The sequence below is a fragment of the Ceratotherium simum genome, chromosome 23 (assembly GCF_057802395.1).
Source record: "Ceratotherium simum simum isolate JZ-2026a chromosome 23, ASM5780239v1, whole genome shotgun sequence".
Lineage (NCBI taxonomy): Eukaryota > Metazoa > Chordata > Mammalia > Perissodactyla > Rhinocerotidae > Ceratotherium > Ceratotherium simum.
In genome coordinates this window covers 39,054,853-39,071,981 of record NC_141922.1, presented here as the reverse complement: position 1 = coordinate 39,071,981, position 17,129 = coordinate 39,054,853, and the positions used below count along the sequence as shown (strand labels likewise).

Sequence of the window (17,129 nt, the reverse complement as noted above, 5' to 3'; positions counted from 1 at the left end):
ATTTATATATGTGTGTGATATACGTGTTACATTTAAAATATATGTTAAATAAAGTATAGATATTGTCCAAAATTGTGAAGAACCTGAATTTTACCTCATTTGCAAGTTAACCACTTAGCCTGCCACGGTCCCATGGATGCTGATAGAAAACATGAGAGTGCTTGATCAGAGATGAAGGACAGTTTATTACCTCCAAGAGAGTGTTGGAACTACATATATGCAGGTTCCCCAAGCTTCACTTCCCTTTGGGTGACATGAAGAGAGCCAGGTGACACTTACACACACAGTGAGTTACATTACAGGGGAGGAACCCTGAACTCGAGGAACCTGAATCTTTTATAGTGGGCAGTGAGCATGCCTGCTCTTTGCTTTGTAAGGAGACACTATCTCTGTCTTCCACAGCTGTTTGCTGTACATATATCCTTGAAAAGATAGTCTGGAACAAAGACAATGCCTTTAACTCCAAGATGTGTGAAAACATGATAGACGCATTGGAGAATTATCTCCCAACAGACGTATACTATAAAGGGCCTCTATTAGGGCAACACTTTTCATCTAATCGAGGGATCAGCAAACTACAGCCTGCGGTCCAAATCCAGCCCACCACCTGTTTTTGTAAATATAATTTTATTGGAACACAGACACACTCATTTAGGTATTATCTACGTGCGACAATAGGCAAAGTCAAGTAGTTAACCACACAGAGCACATAGCACACAAAGCCTCAAGTGTTTGGTATCTAGCCCTTTACAGAAAAAGTTTGTTGACCCCTGATCTAATCTAAACCTAACTTTATGACAAGCCTTTAGAAAATATGCTAAGCTTGCTTTTTGTTTTAAAATATTTTCAGATTTTTAAAAGTTATTCTGTAATCTCTATTGACTTCTTCCCAATTATTAAGGGTTACCTTATCTGTGCTATAGTTCTCTTTCTTATTATAAAGAGTTAAGAGTTGTTATCAGTGATTACTGTATTTTTAACTTTTTTAGTTTTAAAAACAGTCATATAGCAAATTACCGCATTGTATTTGGTTTATGAACACTGCTTATTTGTCAGGTTGCATATTTTTGAAATGCTGCCACAATCAGGTTACTAAAAATATGGGAGTCAGTATAATGAGGTGGATGACCTCCCTGGCTTCTAGAATCCAACAGTCCAGGCTCTATAACCTATTGTCATTGAGACCCTTGGCAAGTTGTTGAACACTTCTGAGCTTTATTGTCCTCATCTGTAAAATGGATATATTCTTACTAATTTACAGAATTACCATTAAGATTAAATAAAATAATATAAATCCTGGCACATAGTATACACTTTAAAATACAAATTCTCTGGGCCGGCCCCGTGGCTTAGTGGTTAAGTGCGCGTGCTCCGCTGCTGGCGTCTCGGGTTTGGATCCCAGGCGCGCACCGACGCACCGCTTCTCCGGCCATGCTGAGGCCGCATCCCACGTACAGCAACTAGAAGGATGTGCAGCTATGACATACAACTATGTACTGGGGCTTTGGGGGAAAAAATAAATAAGTAAAAAAAAAAAAAAATTTAAAATACAAATTCTCTTCCTAAAATATGAACTTTAAAACAGCAGATTCTATATTTATCTAACACTTTAGAGTTGGAAAGAGCGAGAATAATCTTATCCCATCCTCCTAATTTTTTATGGATAAGAAAATTGAGGCTCAGATTGGTTAAGTGACTTCAACTCAAAGTGACAAAACTAGTTAGCAACTAAATTTAGATTATAATTAAGCTCTCCCTGATTCCCAATTAGTGTTCCTTGCAGTATACCATATACATTTGACTGTTTCATACAAATGAGTAAAATACCTGAACAGTGAGAGATGGGACTAGAACACCATATTGAGTTTAGGGTTTACAGTCTCTTTAAAAGAAACCATAAAATAGTAAAGTTGCCCCTGCTCTAAGTTAGTTTTGACTCAGAAGTTCTTAATATATTTTTATTGTTTCTCTTTAAGGAAAAATATTATCTTGAAAGATGTCATATTACACACCTGCATTTGCTTGAAACTTGGTAGCTTGATAAATTGATAAGATAACTAGGTCATATGTTAAGTTTTTTGAAAAACCAATCCAAACATAGATCCTAATAAAAGAATGTTACGTATTTCCTTTTAAAGGCTAAAAAGTGTTTCTCAGGGCTCTTAAATTACCATATTCTGGTACCAAGGGAAAATAAAATCTGGACTTAGAGTCTTGTTTGTACTTAGAGGGTTTTCCGGACAGGAAGGCAGTCTTGATGCAATGCAGTAAGCCACAATACCAGTGGGGCATTACAGGTGAAAAATCTGCAGCTGTACCCCTTCACCACAATGTATTACAACTGTACGCTGGAATATTTCCTGTACAGAAATAGGGTTTGGTTAACTTTGTTTCCCAAGAGTAGATCACATTAAAATGTTATAAAATCATGATTTCCTGCATTTGAATGCTTGTGGTTTCTCAACTGGTTCCAATATTTTAAGTTCGGGTTTTTTTTTGGTATGACTTCTATTAGTTGAAGATGGATAGAAGCTTTTCTTTTGCTTCTTCAAAATCAACTAAAAATCAGATATATATAAAAAATAATATTATAAGCTAAAACATATGAGACTGCAAGCATATTTGTATTTTATGTCATTATTAAATGGTAGATTTATATTTTGAAGTAGAAACACAAAAAATCAACAAATAGCATTAACAGAATACATTTTATTTTTAATTATTAACTATTGAAAAGTATCTTTACTCAATTGAATTTGTTCTGTGTGACAAATGTTTCTCCTGTTGTAATTATAAATAACTGATTGTAAGAAATGTTCTTCACGTTTAAAAGGATAGTTAAGTCCAATCACAATCGGAAATAGAAACCTATTCTGTGTTGTAGAGAGGCAAAGCTATTTATTTCACTTATTAGGTTTTAATATTTATATAGCTGTTCATTTATCCTAATTTCTACATATACATTGTCTCCTTCAGTCACCCATCAATCCACTATTTCATGCTCAGACCTCACTTTCTATATTTTGACTATCCCCTTACCTACTCTCTTCCAGTCATTAATTAAAAACTCTTTAACCTGTCTACCTCTAATCTTGCCAGTGCATTCCCCACTGGGGAATATATTTGGTCTTATCACCACCCTGACATTGTTATAAGTGCAGTATATACTTTTACTTGGTTAATGAGATAAAATAACTTGCTCTTAACAAAATAAGAATTTTACAACAATTACTCTTTCAAAAGTTAATGACTAGGAATGTTCCAGTGTGAAAACCCACCCCTTCAGGGTTGTATGTCAGAAATAATTGATTTTTTTAAAGCTGCTTAAGACAGTGGATAACAGATAAACTTTTAAGCTAACCAAAAAGTTTAAAAGGAAAAGCTGGAGAATGACATGTCCACAGAGGCTTTGAAAAGCTCCAACAGGTTCCTGAGAAACTAGAAGGACATGCACATGCATAGGGCTGTGCACTTGCCCTGGACTCTGCACATGTTCAGTATTGACCTAAGAAGGCCCTGTGCTCTCATCTCTGGCTGACCTTAAGGCTCTGCACAAGCATGAAGGGGAAGGCTAAGGCAGAATTGAAAGCATGCCTCAACAGGCACACAGAGCCCCTCAGCAAAGACTAGGGGGCTTATTGGTTTCAGGTTTTTAAGGAAATCTCTGTCTAATCATTAATTGACCACTAAGCTCACTGAGTAGAGACTTCAGTGGCCACATGACAAAGAATACATACTTTTTAGAATTAGTTCATAAATATCAGTAAACAAACAAAAACTACAACAAATAGCAACAATAAGAAGCCCTGTGGAAGGGAGAGAATCTGATTTCCACATTTGCCACTATTTATTAATAATATAATAATAGTAATATAGTTAATATTCTTTAATATAATAAAATGTATCTTTTAAAATGTCCAGTTTTCAGCAAAAAAAGTATGTGATATGCAAAGAAACGGGAAAGTATGGCCCATAGAAAGGAAAAAAGCAATCAATGGAAACTGTCCCTGAGAAGCCCAGATGTTGGCCTTACTAGACAAAGACTTTAACCACCTATTTTAAATTTGTCCAAAGAATCTAAAGAAAACCATGTCTAAAGAACTAAAGGGAAATATGAGAATGTCTCACCAAATAGAGAATATCAATAGATACAAATTATAAAGAAAAAAGAACCAAATAGAAATCCCAGAGTTGAAAAGTATAATACCCAAAATGAAAAATTTGCTAGAGGGGCTCAGCAGCAGATTTGAGCAGGCAGAAGAAAGAATCAGTGAGCTTAATGATAGGTCAATTGAGATTATTGAGTTTGAAGAAGAGAAAGAAAAAGAATGAACACAAACAAACAGAGCCTCAGAGACCTGTGGAATACCATCACGTGCATCAATATATGCATGATGGGAGTCCTAGAAGGAGAGGAGAGAGAGAAAGGGGGAGAAAGAATATTTGAAGAAATAATGTCTGAACACTTCCCAAATTAGATGAAAAACAGTAGTCTACACAACCAAAAAGCTCAATGAGCTCCAAGGAGAATAAACTCAAAGATTTCCACACCAAACACAATCAAAGTGTCAAAAGACAATTTTGAATGCAACTAGAGAGAAGTGACTTATCATATGTAAGGGATACTCAATAAGATTAACAGCTGATTTCTCATCAGCAACGATGGAGGCCAGAGGCAGAGAGATAACATATTCAAAGTGCCAAAAGAAAAAGACTGCTAAAGAGAAAAAATTTGCCAAATTAAGTAACTGTACATGACTGGGATAAATGGTAAAGATCAAAATGTATTCTGCATTCGGATTTCTTGCTAAGAATCAACTTTAAAAAAGACTGGAACTGGAAATTGTAAATGATACATCATGGGCTCTATATTTTCTTTTTTAATCTAAAGGTAATTAGTTTAAAGAGCATAGGATTTATAGCCAAAAGGTCTACCACTTACTAAGTGTATAATCTTGAACACATTACCTAACTTCCCTGAGCCACAGTTAACTTATCTGTAAAATGGAGATAATATTTTCCTCACTAAGATAATGTATAAGAAAAATCTTTATAAATTGTAAAGGGCTATTCACAAGGTAGTTTCTTCTACCACAGCTGCCATCAGTATTATTATTACTGCTGACCTCAAAAACATGGGTGATGGTGGAAAAGCAGCTGTTCTTCCCCCTCCACTATAATCACCTGTTGACTTGGCGTCCTGGGAAATCTGGAAATGTGGTGGGAGGAGTGATAAAGATGGTATCCTCTGCTGTAACCAGGCTTTAATAACTTAGCCCTGAATGGAAGCTCTAGCTTTGTACTCACTAACCAGCCCTACGCAGTCAGCTACACTGCCTCTATTTTGTCATAAAGGAAAGGACAATTGAAGCAGACTGATAGAATATATCTCTTACTAGATCTCTTCTCTCTCTACCTACCAGCTGTTTATTATGTGCATAATGTAGGGAAGACACTTCCTCTGTATCGTTTTCCTAGGTTGCTTATGAGACTGAGTGGGCAAAGGGGCAGTGGCCCAGCTTCAGCAGCCCCTGCACAAAGAAATCAGAGCTATTTATCTATGAGGACAGATGGGCAATTGCAACTCTGCTAATAGTCTTGGCAGTACTATTAAGTAATAAAAACAAATTAAGTGCCAAAATATTCTTTGTACCAAAAATATTTTTAAATGGCCAACACACATGTAAATCTTCCCAAATTAGCCATAAAATGGAAACAAATTGTGGAATAACATTTTAAATGCAAAAATACATGTGCTCTTACCAACTGGCAGATATACAACTTAAAATATATTCATATACAAAGACCACATATGCTTAGAGTACAGTTTATTATGTATGGCTGGCTAATTTTTTTAGGTCCTGTCAAATAATGGAGAGGAAAACAAAATGTAATAAAAATATATATAATCTAGACAGTCATTTGAAATGTACCATGTGTTACATGTGGAATGTTTTCCAGTGAAACCAATTTACTTGTTCCCACTTCCCATGACTCAGTACTAGATATTCAGGCTTTCTAAACTGTTTTTTGGCAACCAAACTTTCTTGGAATAGTCTTCTTTCCTTCAGGTTATTCAGTGCAGGCATTAATAATAAATCCTCAGTTATAGATATGTAACTAAAGATCATTCACATCATCTCTTTCAAACCTAAAAGCACATAACAAAGTTATTTTAAATATATCACACAAAATGGAGTTGAGTTATTCCTTGAGAATAATTAATTGCTACCATATGAAGCACAATATAACTGCATTAGATTTTTAGTTTAATGATGTTACTACTAACCTAGAGATTAGCTGGGCAATGTCGACTTCTAACAGAAAGTGAAGCTAATGCAAAGTTTGTTAAAAGTGGATGTGATTGTAAAATAATTTGAAGGGAGGCTTCAGTATATAAAATAAGACCTTTTTTGAATAGAAGACTGTTAAATGGTAAGATTGTTATCTTTTCAGCACCTATCTTCATTCGTTAATTTTAAAACTTTATTAAGCATATACCATGTACAGGACTCTGTGCTATGAATTTATTGGAAATATAGCTGGAGTTCTTTAAGAATACTTGTCAGAAAACACAGAGAATGCAAACCAGGCTCCAGGAAGAAGCAGTAGGCTACTTAAGTTAGAACCACAACCATTATCCCTACCCCTCCTAAATTAGGACTCAATTCCAACACATGCTTTGCTTCCCTCTTTCCTGGTCACTACCCAAACTATAAGATTTATCCTCTCTTGTCTAGATACTGATTTGTATCCCTTTTTCCTCCTCTTGCTAACCTCCTTCCTCCTCTACCTCCCAAACCATTCCTCTCAGCCCTCTGGAACACCTGCTCTGTGATTAGTGAACTCCCCTGAACCTCAACCTCCTCTTCAAGCATTTCCTCTACCCCTTTAACCTTAAATGAAATCCTGCTGTCTCCTGGGGTTCTGCACCATTTTAACCCTCTGAGATGGAGACTCTTTATTCTCTCACATCCCTTTTACCTCAAGGTCGGGAGATGAGATGTTCTTCTTGTTCACCAATGCCACTTACCTTTATTCTTCTAAACTTCTGTAATCCTCCTGCTTCTTTGCGACTTACTCCGTCTAATTGTATCATCCTCACCACTCTTTGTTGTGGCCATCTACTAACTTTTTGGTCACTCTCCCTCACTTCAGAAGCCTTTGGCTGATGGCTTCCAACCTTTTTCTTCATTGCCATCAACATCTATGTAAAGGACCCAGCCAAAACCCCAGCTTGATCTCTTCATGCTAGTGATCCTCTCTTCCACTGCATCTAACTACTTACTTCCCCACACAAGCCCTGGGCCTTGTCATCATCCAAAACTGCTCTGCCTCTTAAATTATTCATTCCAGCATCCTAATCTCCATCACAGTTTCTCAATATCTCCAGCCTGCTTACTCAACAAGCCCCATTATAAGTCATTTGTTAAACTATATATAAACCTATAGTTCTCTTCTTTCTCCATATCCATCAGCTTACTCTGTTTTCATATACACTTTTAGCCAGTTTATATTCTTAATTCATCATTTAAAACACCCTCTTGCAAATAAATGCCCTAAACTTCATTGCTCTCTGTCCTTCCATTACACTCTCCTGACAAAAGGCTAGACAAACCTATAGCTATGTATCAACCCAGTTAACTCCCTCTCTCACTCTCCAGAATAGCCAACTCCTTACTCAGGATTTCCAGTTGGATGGCTCATTGGTGCCTCCAACTCAGCTTGTCTAAAAATGAACTCATGATTACCCTCCTCTACCCCGCACATACCACAAACCTACTCCCCAGCGAGACAATTAATCTTACCCATCCCAGTAAAAGACATCAGCATCCACACAGTTGCTCAGGCCAAAAACCTGGGAGTCATCCTTAACACTTCCCTCTCCTTTCTGATCAGTCAACCAACTTTTATGTCCCGAGAATCTCCCACATACCACTCTACTGCCACCATCCATACTCTAAGACATCTACATTTCTGGCTTAGACATTGCACTAGCCTACTAATTGGTCTTTTCATATCCATGCTTGCCCCTTTTTAATCCATTCTCTACACAGTATCCAGAAAGATAAATTTATCTTTTTTAAAAAGATAAATTTAACTGCATTACTTTTTTGCTTAAAACTCTTCAAAGATATCCCACTGACATTAAGATAAAGTCCAAAATCCTTAACACAGCCTAAAAACAATATAGTTTTAATTACCTGCATTTCACAAATGAGGGACCTGAGGATCAGTCATTAAATAAGTTGCTGAAGGTTGTAGAGAGTAACAAAGTGTTGCTTAGTTGTAGACAACTAAGTGTCAGAGCCAGGATTTTATCCTGAGTGTAATACCAACAAGATTTTTTTTATAATGGAGAAATAAGAATATATAAAGATTATATCTATATGGTTTATAAATTTATGGATCAATATATATTTGAATGTACAATTGACTAAAATTACCTTTAGAATACTAATTGTACTCAGTGTTATTATTAGCTTTTCTTTTGAAGTTTTGAAGACAAATATATCCTTATAATGGGGAAAAGGATTACTATGTGACCTTTGCAAACACACTTATAGGCATACAATTTAAAATTTTTTCAACAGAAGTCTTTTTTGGAGTGAATTTATTAATACTCCTTTATTAACCAAGGAAAATAGGGTGTATAAAGGAAAATCTTGACAAACACATAACTGACATATTTTGGGATGTATTTCTATAGTAGTTTTCTGTTGTTTTCTGAATTTTCAGAGTAGCCTGGAATGTTCCAATTGAAGTATGTAACCACAGAGCCCACCTCACACAAAGTTGTGAACCAAATAAAGATTTTTTTGGCTTTCTTCCAAATCTGTCTTTTTGAACTCCAGCAGTTCCTCCTTTCTTAAGCCCCACTGTTGGTACAGTCCACTTTCATTGCCCCTAAACTGCGAAATGGCTTCCCGCAATGGTTCCCAGCTTGGATTGCCTTATATTATGGACCTATTCCAACCCTCGCCTTGTACATCAAATCTCGCTAGTACTTTTTCCTTAAGGCCCTACTCTGCTTTCCAATGTGACAGATAATTTTCATAAGCTATGATATATTTTAATGGAGAACGTCTGGAGATAATACCAGAAACAAGTATTTTTTTCACCCTATTTTGTGTGTAACCTCTCTACCAAGAAGATAATTTTGAATTTACATTCTATTATTTGTATTACAAAAAAAATAGGTGTATTAAATATGATTTTTATAAACTTATTTGCCCTCTTCCACTGAGATTTTTATATTTTTCTCTGTCTTATCCTACTTCCCACATCTTATGCACCTCTGGTTATGAATGTCCTAAGCCAAAGGACTGACTCACTGGCAGTCACGAGAGGAGTTAAACAATGAGATATTCCTTTATCTCTCAAGTCATAGCCAACCTAGAGGGCCACATTTTAATAGGTGTGTAGCACAAAACCATATTAAACTATGATTACAGTGTTCTTGAACATCCAGGTTCAAGGTTTATTATTTTCTTCCCAGGGATCCAAGCCATTGTTAAGAAATCTAACAAGCAGGACTCTTAATCACAACCTTCCTGATTCTGGTCACAACCCCTAGCTTAGGAAGTGTTTTTTGAGCATGACAAGGATAAATAATTAGTAGCTAACATTTCTTAAGCTTTTTTTATGTGGATATTAAGTGAGATGTTTTGTCTCATTTAATCCTCACAACATTTCATGAGAGTAGTTCTGTTGTCATCCCCTTTTTAGAGATAATGGGAATTGATGTTAGAGAAATTAATTTGCCCAAGGACTCATAGCTAATGGAGCTAGGACTTAAATCCTGTTAGGTCTGACTCCAAAGTTCATGCTTTCATCTTCTGTACATCTTTGTGGAGATTTTTTTATGTGCCAGAAATGGGCTGAAGCACCCAGTATATGTATATTCATTAATTCATTCATGAATTATTCATTCAGCAACTTTTTTTGAACACTCACTATATATGCTTTGCCAGGTGCTGTGAAAATCCAAAGCTTAGCCAACTGGAAATCATTCCCTCAAGGCATGTGTCTACTAAGGAAGATGTCATGTATAGAAATAACTATAACATGAGGTATACAGTGATAAGAGCTATGAAACGGATTCTCATTTCAAAAAGCTATTGGACTTCAGAAAAGGGAGAGAATTTTTCCATCTGAGGGGGGGTGAAAAGGCTCAAAGAAAGGTGGTATTTCATTTGGACCTTGATAGATGGGAAGGATTTAGACATGAGACAATGAGAAACTAGGGAATCTATGGGTATTTCAGGCTGAAAGAGAATATAGGAACAAAGACCCAGAGAAGGGAAAGTTAGAAAAAAGTATGTCATAGAAAGCAAGAAAAGAGAGAATTTCAAGAAATGGTGGCTAAAAGTGGAATACTATGAGTGTGTTACTTGTCCTTATCACTGACCAGAACATATGCTTCTATTTCATCACACTGTTAGCCTCTTATTCATGTCCATTTTGTTCCCCTTTCTTCCTTCTAGCATCTCTCCACACATGGATATTCAAGTCCCTGTTTAAAGAAAAGAAACTTTGTTATAGGTGGAGGTAAAATTTATTCCCATTGAAAGATTAAGAATCACTTATTTAGGAAAGAAAAGTTAAGGAGAAATCTATTCATTCAGGAAGCTTTTATTAAGATCCTATTGTATCCCAAAAACTGTGTAAGATACTAAGAACATTTTTAAAAATAATGTGCCATTTTTGCCTCTAGGATTTCAGGGTCAACTAAAGGAGACAAACATGTAAACAAGGAATTGTAAAGTGTATTGAGTTCTATGATAGAGGAGTTTATTAGATATAGAAGTGACACAAGAGAGGCAGTATAAGCTCTAAGGATGGTAATTAGGGAATGCTTCCAAAAAAACAGACATATCTGAGCCCAATCTTCTTTTTTTCTTTTAAAACAAATGGGATCAACTCACATGTTCTATTTTAAAGCCTACTTTTTAAAATTTAGTAATAAATCTTGTTTGTCTTTTATGTTAGTATATATAGATATTCCTTATTCATTTTAATGGTTGTACAATAATCCCTTGTATAGATCTGCGTGCTATGTTTAACTAATCCCCTATTGATGGATATTTGAGTTGTTTCCAATTTCTTACTAACACAGTACTGCAGTAAATATACATAAACACACACACTGACATTGGAATCTCTGTAAGACGTTCTTAGACGTGTACTTCCAAGCATTTAATAGATATTGCCAAATTACCCTCCAAAAATATTGGGTAAAAATGCTTTTTCCCCACACCTGTACAGAAATTGGAATTGTCAGTCTTTTAAAACTGCTAGATTAAAGCAATAATGTAATATTTTTGTTCATCAATTTGAATTTCTTTAAGTATTAGTGAAGTTGAGTATCTTTTCATGTTTACTGGCTGGTTATATTTCTTATTCTGTGAACTAATTGCTGTCAGAGTCTGGGATTTTACCTTTTGCAAACTAATAAATTAGCCTGTTAGTGTTTCGTAGATGGTGGCGGAAGACATAAGACTCTTGAGTCAGAAACAAAAAACATTATTGCTCAGGGCAAGGCACAATTAGCATGAGCATCATGTTTGCATTGGTTCCTCTTGCCCCCAGGTCCCATGAGGGTGATGCAGAAGGGCCTCTAGGGGGAATGGCACAGCTGAGAAACGTGGAGCTTGTCAAATCTACCTCTTTTAGAGCAAGTCTGCTCTTTGTCCTGGAGAAAGACTTTACCTCATCCCTCAAGGCTGCTCTCTGCAAACACAACCGGTGAAATCGCCAAAGTTAACAGCTCCCAGGGCCTTGCATCCTTTGCTTACCTAGCAAAAACATGCAGGGACATTCAGGGCCCACGGCTAAATGCCTTTTCCAACAACTGCTTTTGCTTATTTTTCTGTACGTTTACTTTTTTCTCATTGATTTGTTAAGAGCTCTCTGCTATCACGACAATTATTCCTAGATCTATCATTAATGTTACCTGTCTTATCCTAGTTTTCCTGTTTTTTTTTTTACTATGATTGTGTCAGTTGTGTGGTTTTTTCCCCATCCATGGGTTTCATGCCATACATAGAAAAGGCTTCCCTATTATGATAAAAATATTAACTGATTTTTTTCTCTTATGTTTTCAGTTTTTAGCCTTTAACACTTTGATCCTTTTGGAATTTACTTTCGTGAAGGAATGATGTAAGGATTCACTTTGGTTTTACCAAATGGATTCACTTTGGTTTTACCAAATGGCTGTCCAGTTCTTGCAACCTCATTTCCCACTTTTCCCCTACTTGTTTGAAATGGCACCTTCATTACATACTAAAATTTATTTATACTTACATCTTACACTATTTTTTATTCTATTCTTCTAATCTGTTTGTAAGTTACTACTCCAACCTTATCTTTTAATTGCAGTAGCTTTAAAATACACTTAACACCTGGTAAAATTTGTTCCCCATTGTTTCTCTTTTATTTACAAAATTTCTTGGCTATTTTCACGTATTATTCTTGAATGGGTCTTTTATTTATTTATTTTTTGAATGAGTCTTTTAAAATAAAGTAGGTAAACAGGATGAGTAAAACTATGGAACGAAATTCTAAACTACTGTCTTGTATAACCTTATCCCCTTTAAAAGTCTTATTAATGTTATAACTTTTATGAAGGTTTAATTGCATTTCAACAAATATAGAAGCGTAATTTCTATTTGCAACTTCTAAAATCTTCTTTATTTTAACATAGATTCCTTGTAGTTTGGAATACTGGGATGAACTCCAGAAGATTTTTGTTGCATTCCGAGAATTTAGTCTGTCTGAAAGTAAAGTTTGTGAACTGCAATTGCCAAATATCAATCTTGTGAATGACCAGAAGAAACTGGTATCCTCGGATCTTTGGAGAATTGTCTTGAACAGCAGTCAAAATGGAGCTGATGACCAAAGGTAACTTAGTGAAAAATGAAATAGTGACATTGTACTAGGAAACAATCGTCAGGTCATCTCATCTAGTGAGCCCTCACTTAGCTCTGTCTCAGCTGTCTAGCAGCTGCTTCTGTCTGAACTACAGATGAGAACCAGGAAGCAAGATAGAAGCTAATGTTTCAAAGTCTGTGTACTAATAATCCTGTGTTTTATTCATAATACAGCCCTGTGAGCCCTCACTGAGAACCTGTTCCTTAAATATAAAAAGAAAAAAGTACAAAATGCAAACTAAGAAAAAAAATCCAGTCATCCTGAACCAAAAACTATAGAGGAAAAGAGCTATACACACCTCAATAGACTCTTAATGATACGGTAATCAATATGTATAGTGATAACCCTGGGGCATTAAAAGAAAAGGTTAAATAAATTGAATTAGCTCCTTCTAAAAAGATAAATTTTGAAAATATATCCTTCTTAGGTGGTTTAAAAAAAACTTTAAAAGACAAGCTTCCAGATATTAGAAGATACTAAATCACTATCAGTGGAACAATTTTCTTGGGTCATATGATATTATGTGTACGGTGGGCCTATGCCCGTCTTGCTGCTCATCACTTTCAGTGTCTTACCTTCAAATTCTCCTGATGAGTGGGCTTGAGCATTATCTTATTCTTTTTATATAATCTCTTCTTTTTCCCCCAAACAACATTCTCAGACTAACAGAGAGAAAAAACATCCACCATTCCAACACCCTGCACATCAACTATTCTCTCTTTTCTATGTTACCTTTATTTTTGCCCATTATTGTTTGCCTTGCAAGGTTATAATCATAGCACACCGTTTTGTATTCTGATTCCTGCTTTATATTATAAATAGCTGTGAATGCTTTTTTTTTTTTAATAATTTTATTTATTTATTTTTTCCCCCCAAAGCCCCAGTAGATAGTTGTATGTCATAGTTGCACATCCTTCTAGTTGCTGTATGTGGGACGCGGCCTCAGCATGGCCGGAGAAGCAGTACGTCGGTGCGCACCTGGGATCCGAACCCCAGCCGCCAGCAGTGGAGCGCACGCACTTAACCGCTAAGCCGGCCCTGAATGCTTTTTTTTATTCATCAATAATGATATGTGTTTATTGGAGAACATTGGGGAAATAAAGAAAATACCACCACCCATAATCATATTACACTGAGATATCCTCAACATTTTAGTCTGTAACCTCATAGTCTTTTTCATTGATTACTTTGTATGCTTAATAATAATGTTTTATACTTTATATATTCTATTTCTAGGTCATTTGGACTCTTTAAAAATAATTACCTTCCTAGTGTATTATCTAGTAATATACAATTAGTGAAAATATATTAGAGGGGTGGGATCTTGATTTTACCTATATGTAATGCAGCAATGAAAAGAATACCCAGGGCCGGCCCCATGGTTTAGCAGTTAAGTGCGCACGCTCCGCTGCTGGCGGCCCGCGTTCAGATCCCGGGCACGCACCGACACACCGCTTCTCCGGCCATGCTGAGGCCATGTCCCACATACAGCAACTAGAAGGATGTGCAGCTATGACATACAACTATCTACTGGGGCTTTGGGGGAAAAAATAAATAAATAAAATTATTAAAAAAAAAAAAAAAAGAAGGAAAAGAAAAGAATACCCATCCTGTGAGGAGTTTGCAGATGGATAGAAAGATTGCCTATTCTTAGTATAGGATACCTAGTCAGAAACTAGGAAATTTCAGAAAATAGAGCTGTGGGTAATGAAATTGATTTTTTAAAATCTGAGTTTCATTAATAGTATCGAGTTAGAAATCATTTCTTGATTCTAGTTATGAAAGAATGCACTTTCATCATTGAAAAAAGCATGTTAGATGAAGGTTAATTCTTCTGAATGTGAAACATTCATAAAAATTACTTTTGTGGTAAGCTTAGCGCTACAGAAATGTGGAACCTTTAGGGAATGGAAATTTATGCAGACGATCAAATTCAGGCAATTTTTCAACAAGCTTTTGACATTGTAATCACCGATCTTTTGTCCTCACCTGGGATTTTTCCAATTACCTAATATTTTACAATGGATCTTGCTTTTAAATTGTTTGACATTAACCATTTTTCAGGTAGAAATTGATATTAATGAAATTAAATTTAAAGAGTCGATTTAAAAGTCAACATAATAAAATACTATTAAGAAATTTTTCAAAAGGGACAGTGAATAAATTTCATCCAGTTTCTAGAGAGAAAACATCAGTACTTTGATAATACGTCAACAGTTCATGCAGAAAAAAACTGCTACAGTTAGCTTTAGTATATTTTGTCACGAGAAATCTAGAACTGAACAAAAACTGACAGTTTTATGATTAGAGATTGTCTTATCATAAGTAATATTCTCAGTAGTTTGAGGAGGATATGCATCAGACTTATACATTACTAGAAGAAAGTTCTTAAAAATAAGTCCCATGAAGCTTAATCTTAAAAAAAAATAAATAAAGCATATTGCCCACAATTGGCATAAAGTTACAACAGTATAGGGTAACTCAGTGGTAATAGCATTACTGTGTATAAGTAAATAGAAGCACTATTTAATAGAGAATTTCAAGTTAGAAGACCCAGGTTTAAGTCCTGCCTTTATTACCAACTAACTGTTGGGCCTTGAGACACTGATTTCTAATCTGAGGTCTTCCTTAAAAATAGGATGCTCAGCCCAAGGGGTGGCAGGCAGCCTTCAATAGAAAATACTGGAGACAAAAGATTCAATCTCTTAAACCTTGGTCTGTTTATCTCATATGGGTATACTATCTTTAATTCAATCTCTGTGTATTTGTAATAATTACATTCTACCATCTTTAACTAATGGTTTGCTTGATCATATGAAAAAGAATGATTGGTAATGGTTATGTTTTCTTGAAGGTAGCATTTGAAGTTAAGTAACTTAAAGCTTAATTAATTTTTACAGTAGTATTGATCTATAGGAGACTTCTATTTGCTGTACAGTGGACTGGAGGCAAGAGATACAACCTTTAAGCCATGATCAGGATATCTATTTCAACTATTTATCTTTAATCTCACCAGATATGTATTAAACTACACCCATTGCCTATTGCTGAAGCCTAAATAAACCCCATTTATCAGTTAGGTCCTGACAAGAAACAGCACACTCAAACTGGGTGGTTGAGGAGAGTTTAATGAAAGCACTATTTAGAAAAGTGCGGGCAGGGTTAACGGAAGGTTCAGTACCCTGGGGCTAGGAACCCTGGGGAACTATCCCACTCTTAGGCCTGAAGGAGCCAGGTGATAGAGCCATTACCAAAAGTAACTCAGAGTGGGTGATTGTCGCTGCTTTTGGTAGAGGGACACAGCAATGTATGGAGATGTGGCCAAGAAGGAGCCAGGGGAATACATACCCTCACCCTACTGTTCTCCCACCTTCTTATCTCTGGTGGGCATCTCCCACTGGCTGAACCAAAGGACAAACCAGAGGACAAAGCAACTTGTTGATACTGTCCAGGGGCAGAGAAGAAGATGAGGAAGGATAGAAAGTGGATCTAGAGAGCAAACGGAAGATAGCCAGCAAGTGCTCACTGTATTTAGAATTTACAGTTTCTTACCCAGTGACTGACCCTAGGAGGAAAAAAGGGAAACAGAGTGGTGGGCCCAACTCTCAGGCTTTGGGCCACCCTGCTAGATTCCCTGGGTCTGGTATCAATCAGATGTCTTCTGATAGACCAGAGCAGCTTTCTACTTTGTTTCTCCCTCTTATCCTCACCCCGAACGGCTAACTCCAGAAGTATGTGACTATGTAAAGTCACACAAATTACAGGCAATTATCATGTAGCACAATAATAACTGTGCAGATCTTGATATATATGTCCAGTTATCTTGATTACAAGTTGTTTGATGATACTGCTAAATTCTGTTCACCTGTGCCAAGTCTTTGGTGGATAGTGGTCCATATTGCATGGTCATTTTCTCATGATGCTAAACATCTCAGAGCAGATTGCTTACAAGGACTTTATATCCCCACCCCCAAAATGCTGGTTCGTGGAAGAAGGCATCCTGGAAAGAGAAGTGGCTTGAGGGTGTGTGGCTTTTTCTTCACGCAATGAAATTTGAAACTCTAGTGAGTTTTTCGGAGTACTTTCATCTTTATATGTGTCAAAAAAAAAAAAAAAAAGATTTTCTCCTACTCCCCGAAGATCCCATAAAAAAAGTCACTGTCCACTCATATTTAGTTATCTTTGAGACAATGGTC

At 36.1% G+C, this 17,129-nt stretch overlaps 1 protein-coding gene across 8 annotated transcripts in view; it reads left to right on the top strand.

The window, feature by feature from the left end:
• VPS13B (vacuolar protein sorting 13 homolog B) overlaps positions 1–17,129 on the top strand; it is a 741,189-nt gene that overhangs the window by 621,315 nt on the left and 102,745 nt on the right. For all 8 annotated transcript variants that reach the window (XM_087447588.1, XM_087447586.1, XM_087447584.1 and 5 more), the window contains one exon: positions 12,707–12,903. In XM_087447588.1, coding sequence (XP_087303714.1) covers positions 12,707–12,903 — 197 coding nt within the window. The remainder of the gene's footprint in view (positions 1–12,706; positions 12,904–17,129) is intronic.